Genomic DNA, 15,223 nt, shown 5'->3' with positions numbered 1-15,223 from the left:
TCAAACAATTTGTGATGAACGTCAGAAATGTCTTCAAAGTTTTAATTATATCCACGACAACACTATCGTTCGTTGCGACAGCATCCATTGTGGCAACATTATCGTCCTGTATGACATTACGTACTATGACAGCGTTTGTCATGGGAGCAACGTATATACCCTGCATCTTTTTCGTCCGGCTCTCAAATGTTCTGTAAACAAACTATGCACATATAATCCCCGTATATCCACAAATTCCATACACTATACACTCGTCTACACTCGTCGTCGCCGCTACCGCTACCGCTACCGCTACCGATGCTGTTATTGCTGCCGTAGTCTACACTCGTGGCCGCCGCTACCGCTACCGCGTCCGTCGTAGTCAACGCTCAACCGAAGTGGTACAGCGACGCAGCTGCGACGTCGTTTGCTGTTCCCCCCGTGTGTGCGTGTTGTTGTTCTTCGCGCGGGCGCGTGGTGTTGTGCCCGTTGTGTTGTTGTGGTGGTGGCATCTATATCGGTACCGTACGGACCGGGCCGTGTGATCCCGTGTGCGGCCGTATGATTCGTATTCGTGCTTTCTCCCATCGGTGTTACCTGCCGATCCCTTTGATGGTGTGGTTGCCGCCGTGATGGCGGTCTGCCCGTTTGTGTCATCCTTCTCTGCAATAAAGGAACAAATAGGAATTACAACGCTTAGTATGCACGTTATGTGTTCTTGCAAGGATATAGAAACGAACGCTGTTCACACATCTCCATCGTGTCTCGCGTTGCTCTGTCCCTTTTATTTTGCAACTGTCCTCCTTTCTACTCCCCCTCTTTCTTCCGTTTCATTCTGCTGTTTTTACTTATCTTTTCTGTCTCGTTCTAATCGTTCTCATTCTGCCCCTCGCTCCCTTGCCTTACCGGACTTTCGCTTCTTGTCCTGCTGCCTTTTTGCTATGCTTTCCTGCACGTTTGTCCCGAGTTCCTGTAATATCTCCTGCACGCCTTCCTTCAAGTCCGCGACTATCTGAGTAATGCCTAAGGTGTCATTATTCTCCGTATCCTCTCTATTCCAGATATCCGCTATCTTCCATCCCTTCTTCCACGGCGTCTTGCACGGTGTGTGTCGTCTTATTTTCTGTATAACCCTGTGTAGTCTGCTATCCTGTTGTAACCATTTCTTTACCTCTGCATTTAAGTGAAGTTTTCTTATTTGCAAATCCTCAACTAGTTGTCTACGACATTTCCCCTGCTGTATTAAACCTCCCACAAAACCTCCTTTCCCCCCTGTCTTTTCCATTATTTTCCATGCATAAAAAGTGCCCCATTCACTTCTGCACACGGATTCGTTTAATACTTCGCTGAACATATGCACTATTGCACATAGCAAGTGCTCCCTTATTTTATCGTTAATGTCATTTCCCGGCGTCTTTCCCAATGCAGCAGTATGCCACCCATTCATGAAAAATAATGCCGCAACCATGAGTACGCATACAATTCTGTGGCTCACGTGCACTGGTCCATATTCCGGAATCTCGTTTGGGTGGTCGGGGCGCTCCCATGCTGTGTTATCACAGGCCGTTGCATACAGTATTATCTCGTCGCCCTCCATGTAGTCCACAAATTCCTTCATTACGTCTTTGGTCTTCTCCCATACCATGTCCTACAATGTAAGAGAAACACAGGAAATATATACATGCGCATGTGTGCTTGAATGCTATGTGCGACGATGCTCTGCATGGTGTCTTATACCAATAAAACCCTAGCACGGAACTGCCCGTGTTGCTCTTCTATTCCTGTATGTTCCTACCTCATACTCCTCCTGTTTGGGAAAACCCGCGCGGATTACCCATTTCACCAATGCATTCGCCAAATCTACCGTTCCCATATTGTTACCATGCACTGAAATACAGGGTACCGCTTGAAATACCTATACATTACTATTATTCGTATTGTTGTGATATTACATGAATTCCCTGTTGCTTCCAATTGTAGTCCCTAATACAGCTTCTGTCTGTGTGAACTGCTGCGTGCGTGGCAATCAAATATTCCATAAAAAGAGAAAAACTGAAGCACATAAAGGTAGAAGGCAGCATGGACCAAAACCAAAAATGTGCATAGGAATTGCAAATAGAGGGCACAGGGAAGAAAAGACAAATAAAAAAGACAGACAAAAATAGAAAAAATGCTACACTACACTACCTACGCACACACAACACGTCATGCATAAACCCCCCGCCGCCCTTTCTACACCGGTCTCCACGAAACGCCTGTCACACACACTGTCTCTGTGTGTGCGTACACAACCAAACCGCAGTATAACAACAACATCAAATTCTTCTTCCGTCGTTGTGGCCTTGCTCCGGTCGTTCGTGCTCCCCCACATAATATGTGTGTTCCTTCTCCTCTCCCGCTGTCTGCCCGCCCACATAAGATGTGTGTTCCTTCTCCTCTCCCGCTGTCTGCCCGCCCACATAAGATGTGTGTTCCTGGTCCTCTCCCGCTGTGTGCGATCCCGCTCTCTGTGATCCCCCTCACTCGAAATCCTTCCCTCGAAACCCTTACGCGAACAATGCGTTTACCCGGCCGCGTTGGTCGACGCGTTTGCTCGGAGAGACAATCTCTGCTCCTTTCGTACACGCGGCCGCGTTACGCGGCTACTTCTTCGCATCGGTGTTGCACGTGGCCGCGGTGGTCGACGCGTGTGCTCGGATAGACAATGTCTCCCTCCTTTCTTACACTCGGCTACTTCGTCGAATCGGTCTTGCACTTGGCCGCGTTTGCTCGGAGACAATGGTGCTGCTGCTTGCACGCGGCCGCTTTGGTCGACGCGTTTGCTCGGAGAGACAATCTCTCCCTCCGTTCTTACACTCGGCTACTGCGTCGAATGGTGCGTACCAGGCCGAGTGTGCTCTGCGAGACAATGTCGTCCTTCTTACACTCGGCTACTTCGTCGAATCGTTGTTACACTTGGCCGCGTTGGTCGACGCGTGTGCTCGGAGAGACAATGCTCCTCCTTCTTACCTTCGGCACAATGCTTACGAGGCTACGTCGTCGAATCGCTTCACTCGGATCGACCGCGTGTGCTCGGAGAGACAAGCTCTCCTTATACTCGAATGCTTATGCGCATGCTATATTAGTTCTGCACTATACCCTTAGAATGCACTGGCGCAGCTTTTAATAATTAACGTCACATACAGGACAATTGTACCCCTTCATATTATTCATTTAAATCTACATTTTATATGCATTTGACGTGTACCCACCTGTTCCTATGGTCATGTTAAAAGAAGTTGACTACACAGAAAAAGAGCAAAACAAGGCAAATGTAAAAAGAAAGAAACAAAAGTAAGCAGAACAGAGCAGAAAAAAAAAAAAGAAGGTATGTAATAGTGCAAACAAGAAATATATTACGTATATCACATAATGAAGTAAAAGTGGTGTACGGTTAGCATGCGTTATGTCGCATGCATATGCGCCGTCATCCGAATGTCAGAGCTTGTGCAATAGGGCATCCACATATAACTCCCTATCCTGCATACTACTCTCGATTTCACATTGTTCGATTACGGACGCGAGAAGGAGCATCCATGTGTGAGCGGTTAACGGTTTTTTCATGTAAGGTTGCTTATGCAGTGGTTGCGAGCGTGGTACATCTCTCACTCGTAGTATATGTTCTGCGGCCATTACTGTTTCCACTTCTAAGTGTTTTTCCGCTATAGGTACGTCGCCTTTTGGCGATACTGCCGCCTCCTCTACACTATTCAACAAATGTTGAAACCACGCCTCCGCGTTATACATACTCATGTGCCGATGTTGTTGGGCAACCCACTGTTTCCAGGCATCTGGCTTCATTTCCACACATCCAATACTTCTTTGTTCACGGAGTTCACGCTGCCCGGTGTCCTGGTTTGCCACCGTGTGCTCACGCAGGTATTGTTTCCATTCCGCTTTTAATGGCATTAAACCACGGCTGCGTCATGCACGCCCGCAGAATATGTTTGTTGCGGTCAATCCATGGTATCCAGTAATTGTAGTTGGGGGTTCGGTTTTCATTCCAAGGGGAAGAGTATGGAAGGGGCGAAGGAGTTTCTTCTTGTTCTAACTGTATGTTTTGCATACAACTCCATGGATCGGGGTCATCTTCGTTAGGAGGACATGAATCTGGTCCTTCCGAGTCACTGGGTGAATCGTGGGTTAGTGTGTCCCAGGTTGTCGAATCGGCGGTTGTCGCATGGCCGGTTGTCGCTTCCTGGTTAGAAGAAGAAACCGGGGAACCACAACGTCCGTTGTCGTCCCCCATAAACTCTTGCACAAGTATCTGCAAATAGTCGTCTTTGACATTTTCCCACTCGGCCGCTGCACATTCGTGGAGCACTTCTAGATGTAGCTCGATAATCGTGCGCGTATAAACGCGTGGGGGGCGTTGTCCGCGGCGGCCGGCAGCAGATGCAGGTGGCCTATCCCTAACCATTGTGTACCCGTAATCTGGTGGCGGTGCGTCGCCGTATTGTAGATGGTCTAGAATTTCTTCGTCGAGTGGCGGTGACGGCACGTCACGAACGGTTCGATATTTTCGTCGTCGTTTGGCGAGGTGCGCAAAATACTACAAAAAAAAAGAACGCGGACGATGTAGGCGAGTGCATTTGTCTTAGAATGATGATACAAAAGCTCCCTTTAGGAACGCATTTCTAATGGTACATATGACGGATACGCATATACGGCGTCGTGTAAGGTACTTACGGTCCAAAGGGAATAACCAAGAAGGGCGACGGTGACCAAAGTGACGAAGGCGAGGACGGGAGTAGTGGCGGTAAGGACGTCGGCCGTTAGGTCAGGTCCGTCGGGACCAGCACCCGGGTTCGTATCCGCATTTCCCGATGTTTTTTCTGTTGGAGTCGCTGGTGCATATCCTCCTGCTGCACTATTCAGTTTTGTCAGGTCCGGTAGGTCTATCTTAAGGTCTTCCTTGTAGCTACGGTCCTGGCTTATTTTTTCTTGTATCCGTTTCCGCCATTGCGTGTATGCTTGCTCCCATTGATCTAAAGCACGGGCCACGGTATCGACTTTCCCGGCTCCACCGAAGGAACCGGATCCAGGCGCCATATTCCCCGCGGAAACTGCAGCTGGATCTAAACCAATATCTTTTCCACCTGCGGGAAGCTTAGCGTTCACATCTGGCGTCTTCCCTACTCCTTGTTCTGGTGCGGGCTCTGTACCCTCGTGGTGTGGAGCCTTAGATTCCGTATCATGAGCTTTACCTATAAGGTCGAATACAGGGAAGAATATGGAAGGAAAGTGCAGTTTCGTAAGTTGCATGGTTAACCACGGCCGGGCTCTGTTGATCGCTGATGGGTGCCAACGGTGGTTACGGTGCAGGTGCCACTCCGGGAAAAGACTCTCTCTCTCGCACACACAACACAACACACAACACACACAGGGTGTGCTTCGACGTCTACATCCAGCGGCCGACCCGTGCCGCGGCCGACCCATCGCTCGGCCGCTTACTCTCATTCGAGGTTTGGTTTCTCTCGCCCGCTCTCCGTGTTCTCTCCGGAAAAGTTGTTTCTTTTTTTTTTTATTTCGATATTTACTCAGGACACTACCTTCGCTCGAGTCCTGGGACTTCTTCCCACATTCATCCTCAGCTCCGGCACCCGATGCAATGGAGATAGTGGTAGTCGATGTAGCACCTGGGATGCCCTTGCCTGCATTCTGCGCCACATGAACTGCGGTGCTACGTGTACACTTACCTGTATTGTCAGTGTCCGCCCCTTCTGATCCTGGTGCCGAGGTCGCCGGATCTTGTGATGTTGATGATAGTTGTCCTCCCCGTGCTGATCCTGCAGTTGCCCCGTCCTCTTCCGCTGTTTTATCTGCCCTGCCTACCTCTGTGTTCTGTCCTGGTTGTGACGGAGTTTCCCCTGTACTGCCTGGTCCTGTGCTCCCGCGTGATGGTGACGGTGACGGTGCCGAGGGCTTCGCCCCTTTCTGGTCTCCTCCTGCTGCTTGTACCGGTGTAGTGGTGGTCGGCTTCGTCGCCGCCGGCTTCGCCGCGGCAGGGGCGGGGGGACCACCCGGCGTGTCCTCGTCCTTGCTCTCCTTCTCCTTTTCTGCAATAAGTTGTAATGAAGAAAAAACGGTAGATGATAAAAAAAAAACGACACAAGTGGTACAGAAAGAAGGGGGCGGGACGGTGGGGTCAGGTAGCGGCAGGGTGGGGGTCCGGCTCGATGCAGTGCGTCGATGCAGTGTGTGGATGCATGGATCCAGGTGCACTGCGATGGACTGGGGTCAGGCGGCAGCAAGCGTACGGGGAGGTGGATGGTAGCAGTACAACTTGTATGTTCTTGCCGACATCTCGTCCACCGTCCGCGACCGCCCTCCGGCTCCATCCCTCGCACCACTGTCGGACCACTGTGACGATGGTACACACGCGCCACCGCTACCGCTACCGTCGTGGTCGCCTCTGATCGCTCAACCGAAGGGCAACTGAACGAGGGGGTGCTGTTCCGCCGTGTGTGCGTTGTTGTTGTTGTGGCGGCGGCAGCCATATTCAGCAGTATGAGGCGTATGTGGGCACATTTGTGTGATCTGCACTGTTCGTATCGGCCTTATGTGCGTGTTCCTATTGCCGATATTCTTAGCACTTTGTTCCTTTACTGTGCTTACCATTCTCGTCCTCATCTGCATTGTCATCATCATCTTCGTCATCGTCGTCGTCTTCATCGTCGTTTTCCCGATCGTCGTCGTCGGAAGGAACGTGCCCCCATATGTCCTCTACTTGCTTCCCTACTTTCTGTAATATACGCGTCATTCCTGTCGCCATTGCGGTGCGCACTTGTCCTGCCTTCAATAATTCCATACGTCGCTTCCAGTGGTCAGATGTCTGTGTCCCCCTGCTTTTGCATCTTGCAGATTTCTGTAACTTGTTCATCCGGGCCTTCATGTGGTCATTCCCCATTATCCATGCATCGAGTTCTGCGCCTATTACTTTTCCTCCTACCTTGAGGTCATTACTAACCACCCAGGTGCACGTCTTAACATTAACACCATTTGTAAAACTGCTCATAAACTGTTCTAATATGTACAATGCCTGTCTTATACCTCGATCTCTCCCGCAGTTTGCTTTCATTAACTGAAACATAAATACATGCGCAATTATGCACCGTATATATGTGTGTAATTGGTCTCCTACTGCCGAAGCATCGTATCCCCGTTCTGCACTCGTCCCCCAGCCATTCATGAAATATAATGCGGGCACCATCATTTTGCATACAACTTTGTCGTCATCATTATTCCAATTTACATATCGTGCCTCTAACCATCCTGCATTATTACACGATTGCGCCCATATGTCATGATTCTGCTCCATATAGGTAAGAAACTGTTCTACTATATCTTTCATCTTGGCCCATATGCCTTCCTGCAGCAGAGGAAAATTATATGTGTACCTGTCTATCTTCCTTTACTTCCACAATTTTTTAATATGTGCCGGCCGCAACATCTTAACTCGCGTTTGTCATAAATTGCCCTCGTCTTTGTTCTGTGTCCATTTTCCTCTCTCTTTCCTATTCATTTTACCGCCGTATTAAATTACCTCATATGTTCCAGCGTTTTTCCCCACTACCGTTTGCCGTGCATAATCTGCTAAGAGAGTCCCAAATGTTTGGGCCATGTTTGTTTGTTTATTATAAATCTGTATTTGAATTCCTACTGCACATAGAACAGTGCCTCAAACTAGCTATATTCTGCCGCAGGTGTCCTGTGGTTGTCTTAGTACAGTAACTGTGCACACTAACAAAACATATTCCTAAACTAAGGCCTCCTGAATAATTTTATCCCTTCATTAGAGATAGGAAAACACCAAGGAAAAAAAGATGGAATAGAAAAGATGGGAGAAAAGAAAGATAAACCAAAAAAAAAAAAAAGAAGCGACAGGAAAAAATAAGACAAAACTACACCGTCAATATTACAGACATCCACACTAGTCCCAGAACAACACCAATTGTGCAATCCTCTGGATTCCCGGTTCAAATGTACATATATCCCGTGGATATAGCATTAACCAGAGTTCTTGTTCCGTTTTCCTGTCTTTGTGTAGAAGGAGACAGGAAAAAAAAAAAAAAAGTACTACTACACTACCTTACACACGCAACGCGTCATGAATACCCCCTGCCCCGTGTCTACTCGGGTCTCCACTAAACGCCGGTCACACACACTGTCTCTCTGTGTGCGTACACATAAAAACCGCAGTAACAACAAGAACATCAATGCTGCTGCCGTCGTTGCTACCGGCGTTGTCGCCGCGCGTCGTCTGCTGCCCTGCCACATAATATGTGTGTTCCTTCCTCCGCCACACGTCTCGCTGTTGCCCCGCTCTCGGATACCCCTCTCTGGATCCCTCACTCGGCTACTTCGTCGAAGCGTTTACCCGGCCAGGCTGGCTCGGAGAGACAATCTGTGCTCCTTTCTTACACTCGGCCACTTCGTCGAATCGTTGTTACACTCGGACAATATGTTTACTCGGCTACGTCGTCGAATCGCGTTTTCTCGGAGAGACAATCTGTTCCTCCCTCTTACACGCGGCTACGTCGTGGAATCCGTGTTGCGCGCAGGCGCTTTGGTCGACTCGTCTGCTCGGAGAGACAATCTCTGCCTCCTTTCTTACACGCGGCCACTTGCTCGAATACCGCTTACGCGGCCGCGTTTGCTCGGAGAGACAAGCGCGCCTCCTTTTGTACACTCGGCTACCTCGTCGAATCGGTGTTGCACTTGGCCGCGTGTGCTCGGAGAGACAATCTCTCCTTATACTCGAATGCGTATGCGCGTCCTATATGAGTTCTGCACTATACCCTTAGAATGCACGTGCTCATCTTTTAATAATTAACTTCACATAAAGGAGAATACTACCTGTTCATATTATTCTTGTAAATCTACATTTTATATGCATGTAACCGGTACGCACCTGTTCCTATGGTCATGTTAAAAGAAGTTTTCTACATAACAAGAACAAAACAAGGCAAAAGTAAGCACAAGTAAGCACAAGTAAGCAGAAGAGAGCCGCAAAAAAAAAGGAAGGTATGGAATAGTGCAAACAAGAAATATATTATGTATATCACATAATGCAGTACAAGTGGTGTACGCTTAGCATGCGTTATGTCGCATGCATATGCGCCGTCGTACTAATGTCACAGTTGCTCCAATAGGTCATCCACATATAGCTCCTTATCCTGCATACCCCTGACTTCATCCTAATTGCAGAGCTGCTCCAATAGCTCATCCACATATAGCTCCGTCTCCTGCATACCCCTGACTTCATCCTAATGTTAACACGTTTGCAATAGGGCATCTACATATAACTCCTTCTCCTGCAAACTGCGTTCGACCTCGCACTGTTCTATGACTAATGCAAGGAGCAGTATCCATGTTTGAGCGGTTAACGGTTTTGTCATGTCCGGTTGCTTATGCAGTTGCGTGCGTGGTACATCTCGCACGTGTAGCACATCTTCTGCGGCCATGACTTTTTCCACTTCTAAGTCTTTTTCGACTACTGATACTTCGCCTTTGTGCGATGCTGTCTCGTCCTCTACATTATTCAACAAATGTTGGAACCACTCCGCCTCAGCATATATATGCATAAGCGCATGTTGCTGTGCGACCCATCCTTTCCATGCATCCAGGTTCTTCAGCGGCACGGTTGCCGCTTCACCGAGTTCACTATTGCCGGATACGTCGTCTGGCGCATGTTGTTGATAATATTGTTTCCATTCCGCTTTTAATTGCAAAAACCACGGCTGCGTCGTGCACGCACGCAATATGCGTTTGTTGCGGTCAATCCAGTTAATCCAGTGGGTGCACGCCGACGTCTCGTCACCGTGGTCGGAAGGGCGATGTTGTTCATGGTCTAACTGTATGGTTTGCATACAATTCCATCGGTCATCTTCGTTAGGGCGACAAGGGTCCGTTGCTAACGGTATGGTTGCCATACAACTGCACGGATTATGTGCGTTAGGCGGAGCACGCTCCCGTGCTAACTGTATGGTTTCCGTGCAACCCCATCGATCGGGCTTATCTTCGTTAGGTGGACACGGGTCCGTGGCTAACTGTATGTTTTCCATACAACTCCAAGGATCGGGGTCGTGTTCATTCGGTGCACAATTGTCCGTTGCTAACTGTATGGTTTCCATACCACTGCATGGATCGGGGTCGTCTGCGTTAGGTGGACAACGGTCCGTTTGTTCGGAGTCAGTGGAGGATGCATTGGTCCCTGATAAAGCCTGGTTTGTGCTAGGAGCATCCGGGAAACTACTATAGCCCTTCGCGTCCCGCATCAACTCCTGTGCAAACTCCTGCAATACAATCTGCCAATAGTCGTTTTTGACGTTTTCCCATGCGGCCGCTGCACATTCGTGGAGCACTTCTAGATGTAGCTCGATGATCGTGCGTTTATGCACGCGTGGATGACGTCGTCGTCGTTCGGCAGCAGATGCAGCCCGCGTATCCCTAATCATCGTGTACCCGTAATCAGGTGGTGGTAGTTCGCCGCGTTGTAAATGGTCCAATATATCTTCGTCGAGTGGCGGTGACGGCACGTCACGAACGGTGCGAAACGTTCGTCGTTTTTGTCCGAGGAAGGCAAAGTACTAAGCAGAAAAAGGGGGGTAAAGAGGAGGGTGAGGACGGTAGGATAAAAGGAATGAACGCGGGTGTAGGAGTACATTTGTGTTAGAACTATCATATGTGGGTGCGCGTAGGGAGTGTCTGCGGTATAAACATCCTGCACATGAGGCATGCGCGCATGGTCGTATATACTTACCTTCCAAAGGGAATAACCAAGAAGGGCCACGATGACGGCGGACAGAAAGAAGAGTACGGGAGTAGTGGCGGTAAGGACCGTGCCGGTTAGGTCGGGTCCATCTGGGCCCCCGCTGCCCGTACCTAAGTTTGTATTTGATGGGGAGGATGCTTTATGTTCTGGGTACGGGGGTGCAAATCCTCCAGATACCGTGTCCAGGTTCTTATTTGCCCAGGGAAAATCTGGTAATACGCCGACACCGAAAGCAGTTGCCGCAGCAGGCTTACCATTAGCTCCCTTGTCACCTGCTGCACCGGGTGAACCATTGGAACCAGATGCACCCATGTGCCCTAGCCCTGGGGCTGGCTGGTGTGGTGATGATCCTGGTGGTGCTGCATCCCTTGGTGGTGCCGGTGCTGCGGCTGCTGGATCCGTTGTGGCTGAGGATCCCGAGTTCGTTGCACCTCCTGTAGCATCGTTATCTATGAGTGCAAGTATGGGGGGCAGAACAAGAATGCGATAAAACGGAACTTTGAGGTGCATGGTTAGGTTGGCCATGCGCGGTTGCATGGTTGCTCATGCTAGACCACACCGGTATGACCACCGCGCGTCCGTGGATGGTTGGCCACGGTGCGAACGGTGGTTGGCATGTGCCACCCCGGGAAAAGACTCTCTCTCTCTGCCACCCACAACACACAACACACAACACACACACAGTGTGTGTGCGGTTGTCTACGTCTGTAGACGTGTACGTGGCTACCTGTCGACGTGTACATCCCGCGGCGGCTTACTCGCTCGCCTGGCTTGCCCCGGCACGCTGTGCCGGTCAGTCTCATTCGACGTGTGGTTGTTCTCGCTGCCTCTCTCCGTGTTGGCTCTCCCGCTCTCTGCGGAAGCTGTTGTTTTTCTTTTTTTTTGTCTTTTTGTTTGTTCTAATTGGACTCACTACGTGGGGTACTACTGCCTGAGCATCCAGGGTATGAGGAATCCACGGTACTGATTGTGACGCTGACTTTAGCGTGACCTACTTTCTTATCCTCAGTCTGGGTCTGCGTGCCACATGCTGACTTTGCCCTGGGTACATTTTCCTTACCGTAACGTCCGTCTGTAGTTTCCTGCGGCGTCTGTCGTCCTGGTGCCGCAAGTGGGGGTGCTGGTACGTGTCCTGTAGTCGGTTGTGACTGGACGACGTCTTCTCCTGCTGAGCCATCTGATCGTGATCTTGTCGAAGATGTTGCTTGTCCTGATGTGCCTTCTGCTGACGGTGCCGAGGGCTTCGCCCCTTTCTGGTCTCCTCCTCCCCCTGTTGCCGGTTTCGTCGTCGCTGGTTTGGTTGCCGCCGGCTTGGCGGCTTGTGGTGTGGGTGCGTCCGGCTTCGTTGCTGCAATGACAGAAGGAAGAAAAACGACAACATGGTACACAAAGGACACCAGTGGTACAGAAAGAAGGGGGCCGGGACGGTTCGATCAGGTAGCGGCAGCACACGTACGGTGAGGTGGAATGTGTGGATGCATGGTGCAGTGCACTTGTATTTGTCGCCGTCATCTCGCTGCCTCGGCATCCGGCGACCCACCGCAGCCCCACGCACGACACAGTCACACCACTTTGACGCCACGCATTCGTCCTGGCCGTCGTCCGTTGCCTCACCACCGCTGCCGCTGCCGTCGTGGCGGCCGCTTCCGTTGTAGCCGCGGCTCGCTCAGCTCAACGAAGGGACCGTGCTGTGCCGCCGTGCGTGTGCGTTGTTGTGCCGGCGTGCTTGTTGTGGCGGCATCCATATTCGGCAGTATGAGTAGTGGCCGTATGATTCGTATGCGGCCGTGTATTCGTGTACAGGCCGTATTCGTGCTGTCTCCCCATCGGTCCTTACCTATCGGTACCTGTGATGATGGTGTGGTTGCCGGCTCATTAGCTCCTGATATTGCAGGGGCGGACCCGGACGATTCCCCACTACCGTGATCTGACCTACCTGGTGGTGATGGCGACGGTGTCTGTACCCCTTGTACTCCCGGGGCCTGTTGAGTATGCAGCCCGCGTTGTATGGTCTCCTTAACTTCCTTCTTAATGTCCACCAAAATTTCCTTTATACCTTCCGTCAATGGCTTCGTTACGTTTGTGGCTATCATGTGCGTCGTATTGTCTACATGTGCCGTACCCTTTCGGCCTTTGATGTGCCCGTCCTTATCCAGTTCCCATTTACAGATATTGCTTACACCTGCTTTGCCCAATCTGTCCTTTAGTTTGTGGTCCGTACTTAACCATGTTGCAATTTTCTGTTCCATAGACCATCCTGCAGCTTGAATATTTTGATATACTTCATTTGCACAATTCACCCTTTTCATTACTCCTCCCATGGATTCGTCCATTTCCCTTTCCACTGTGTACCATGCGTACCATAAACCCCATTTTCCGTCACACGCTGACTGCTTTAAAAACTTTGCAAACATATTCAGTATGGCACATCTTACGTACTCCCTCAACGTTTCATCATTTGTGTGGTCTATTCCTTGGATTTTTGCGGTTGCGTTGCTTTGGTATAGAAAGAATAATGCCCCAGACATCAGCTTGCACATAATTCTGTCTCCCGCGCGTGTGACTAGTCTCTCCACACCATTTGGATCCTGCGGGTGCTTATAATACACATTCGCACAGTTCGAACCCAGGGCCTCCATGTCCATATCTGCCATGTATTGCACAAACTGCCCTAACTCCATTTCTATATCATCCCACAGTTTTTGCTGCAAATAATAGGACACATATACATGTATTCATAGTTTACAACGTGCGCGTCCGCCTTTACACTTAATCCACGTGTGAGTACATTCCTATGCAAACTGCACTAAGTACACCCGCACTAGCATAACAGGGGACACCGTTCATACTCATTCACATATGGCACGTATCTGCGCTCCATAAACTGCCTCCCCATTATGCATAAGCTAAGTAAGGTGCATTACGTTTAATATCCTGCCCATCACTCTAAGTTACCAGATAATCCTCGTGGCCCATGTATGCACCCCGCGCCATCACGTATTGGGCCAACACCTGGGCTAGGTGCTTTGCGGACATAATAGTATTATTCTATTAGTATTCTCTACTTTGTCCAGACCCGTTGAAATATTACTATTCTGCATATATCCAATGGTAACGCTTATAACATTCTCTCCCTCAATATGTTCATATTGTGCTAAATAATTATTCTTCCTCTACTTCTACAACAATATTTACGTGAACTGCTGGTATCATAGGTAATTGTGCTCACTAGAGTTCTACCGTACACGAGTTATAGCCTCGCTAAGGGAGAACTATATCGAGAAAAGAGAAAAAAATACAAGGATAGAATAACAAGAAGAGAAAGAAAAAAAAACGAAGAAAGAAAGCAAAAAATAAGTACTACTACACTACCGTACACACACAACGCGTCATGAATATACCCCCACACCTTTTCTACACCGGTCTCCACTAAACGCCGTCACACACTGTCTCTGCGTATACCTAAAGCCGAACAACAACATCAATTTCTTCGTCCGTCGTGGCCGCCGTCGTTGTTGCCGTCCCTCCCGCGGCTACTTGGTTGAATCGTTTACTCGAACGCCGTAATCGAACCGCTTCACTCGGCCACTTCCGCGAATACCCCTTACTCGGCCACGTTGCTCGGACACAATGTTCGTTTACCCGGGCCGCGTTTGCTCGGAGAGACAAGCCTCCGCGCTCACTCTGCTCCCTCTCTGGATCCGTACTCGGCTACTTCGTCGAATCCGTTTTACACTTGGCCACGTTGGTCGACGCGTGTTAGCGGGTACTGCGTCGAAGCCGTCGTGCACGGAGACCGATGGTGTGCGCGCCGAGGCCATATGCCGGCAGCATGCAAATACAAAACCATGAACGGATGCAATGGCGTGGACGCAAAATGTGACAAATAGTATGAGAGTTAGTTGAAAATAAAAGATGGATGCGCTCGCAGGTGCAAGATGCATGCAGCATCCCAATCCAAAAGCATGAACGTATGCAATGGCGTGGAGGCCAAAGATGACAAATAGTATAAGAGGTAGTGGAAAATAAAATATGGATGCGCGCGCAGGTGCGAGATGCAGGCAATGGAATAAGCGCATGAAACGAACAACAGCCTGGAAGTCGAGTGCAAAAGCAGCAATAAGCGAATAATAAAGAGTGCGAAGAGCGCGCAGATGAGGCGTAGAATGCCAAAAAAGCAAAAAAACAACAAACCCAAAGAGGCTTGCGATGCACGAAGTGAAATGGCGAAAAAAACGTATAATGGCATGCAAGGGTAGGGATACATGAAAAAAGTGAAAAAAGCGCCTGCGCATCAGCAGCGTGCAGGAATGCATATGAAAAAGGCGAAAGGGGCGCAAGAGCAATGCGCAAATGAAGCATGCAGGAAAAGGGAATGAAAAAGGGATGCAGTAGAAGGAGAGCAAAGAAAGGAGGAAAAGGGGGGGG

General features: G+C 49.6%; 4 protein-coding genes across 4 annotated transcripts; all 4 read right to left on the bottom strand.

Moving 5' to 3' along the window:
- Positions 1-856: 856 nt before the first annotated feature.
- AK88_05363 (uncharacterized protein) lies at positions 857-1,852 on the bottom strand (the record flags this gene model as incomplete). The annotated part of the gene is made up of 2 exons (XM_012482965.1): positions 857-1,627; positions 1,775-1,852. The coding sequence occupies 2 exons, from the start codon at positions 1,850-1,852 to the stop codon at positions 857-859; spliced, it is 849 nt and encodes a 282-aa protein (XP_012338388.1).
- A 1,604-nt stretch (positions 1,853-3,456) lies between these two features.
- On the bottom strand, positions 3,457-3,819 carry AK88_05362 (uncharacterized protein; the record flags this gene model as incomplete). The annotated part of the gene is made up of 1 exon (XM_012482964.1): positions 3,457-3,819. The coding sequence occupies one exon, from the start codon at positions 3,817-3,819 to the stop codon at positions 3,457-3,459; it is 363 nt and encodes a 120-aa protein (XP_012338387.1).
- Positions 3,820-3,889: 70 nt separating this feature from the next.
- On the bottom strand, positions 3,890-7,372 carry AK88_05361 (uncharacterized protein; the record flags this gene model as incomplete). The annotated part of the gene is made up of 4 exons (XM_012482963.1): positions 3,890-4,570; positions 4,708-5,225; positions 5,571-6,077; positions 6,637-7,372. The coding sequence occupies 4 exons, from the start codon at positions 7,370-7,372 to the stop codon at positions 3,890-3,892; spliced, it is 2,442 nt and encodes an 813-aa protein (XP_012338386.1).
- Positions 7,373-9,293: 1,921 nt separating this feature from the next.
- Positions 9,294-13,476, bottom strand: AK88_05360 (uncharacterized protein; the record flags this gene model as incomplete). Its single annotated transcript, XM_012482962.1, has 4 exons — positions 9,294-10,610; positions 10,784-11,244; positions 11,712-12,143; positions 12,633-13,476. 4 exons carry the CDS (start codon positions 13,474-13,476, stop codon positions 9,294-9,296), a joined length of 3,054 nt encoding a protein of 1,017 aa, XP_012338385.1.
- Positions 13,477-15,223: the final 1,747 nt, after the last annotated feature.

This window comes from Plasmodium fragile, assembly GCF_000956335.1.
Source record: "Plasmodium fragile strain nilgiri unplaced genomic scaffold supercont1.121, whole genome shotgun sequence".
In the NCBI taxonomy this organism is placed as follows: Eukaryota; Apicomplexa; class Aconoidasida; order Haemosporida; family Plasmodiidae; genus Plasmodium; species Plasmodium fragile.
This window is presented reverse-complemented; position numbering and strand designations above follow the sequence as displayed.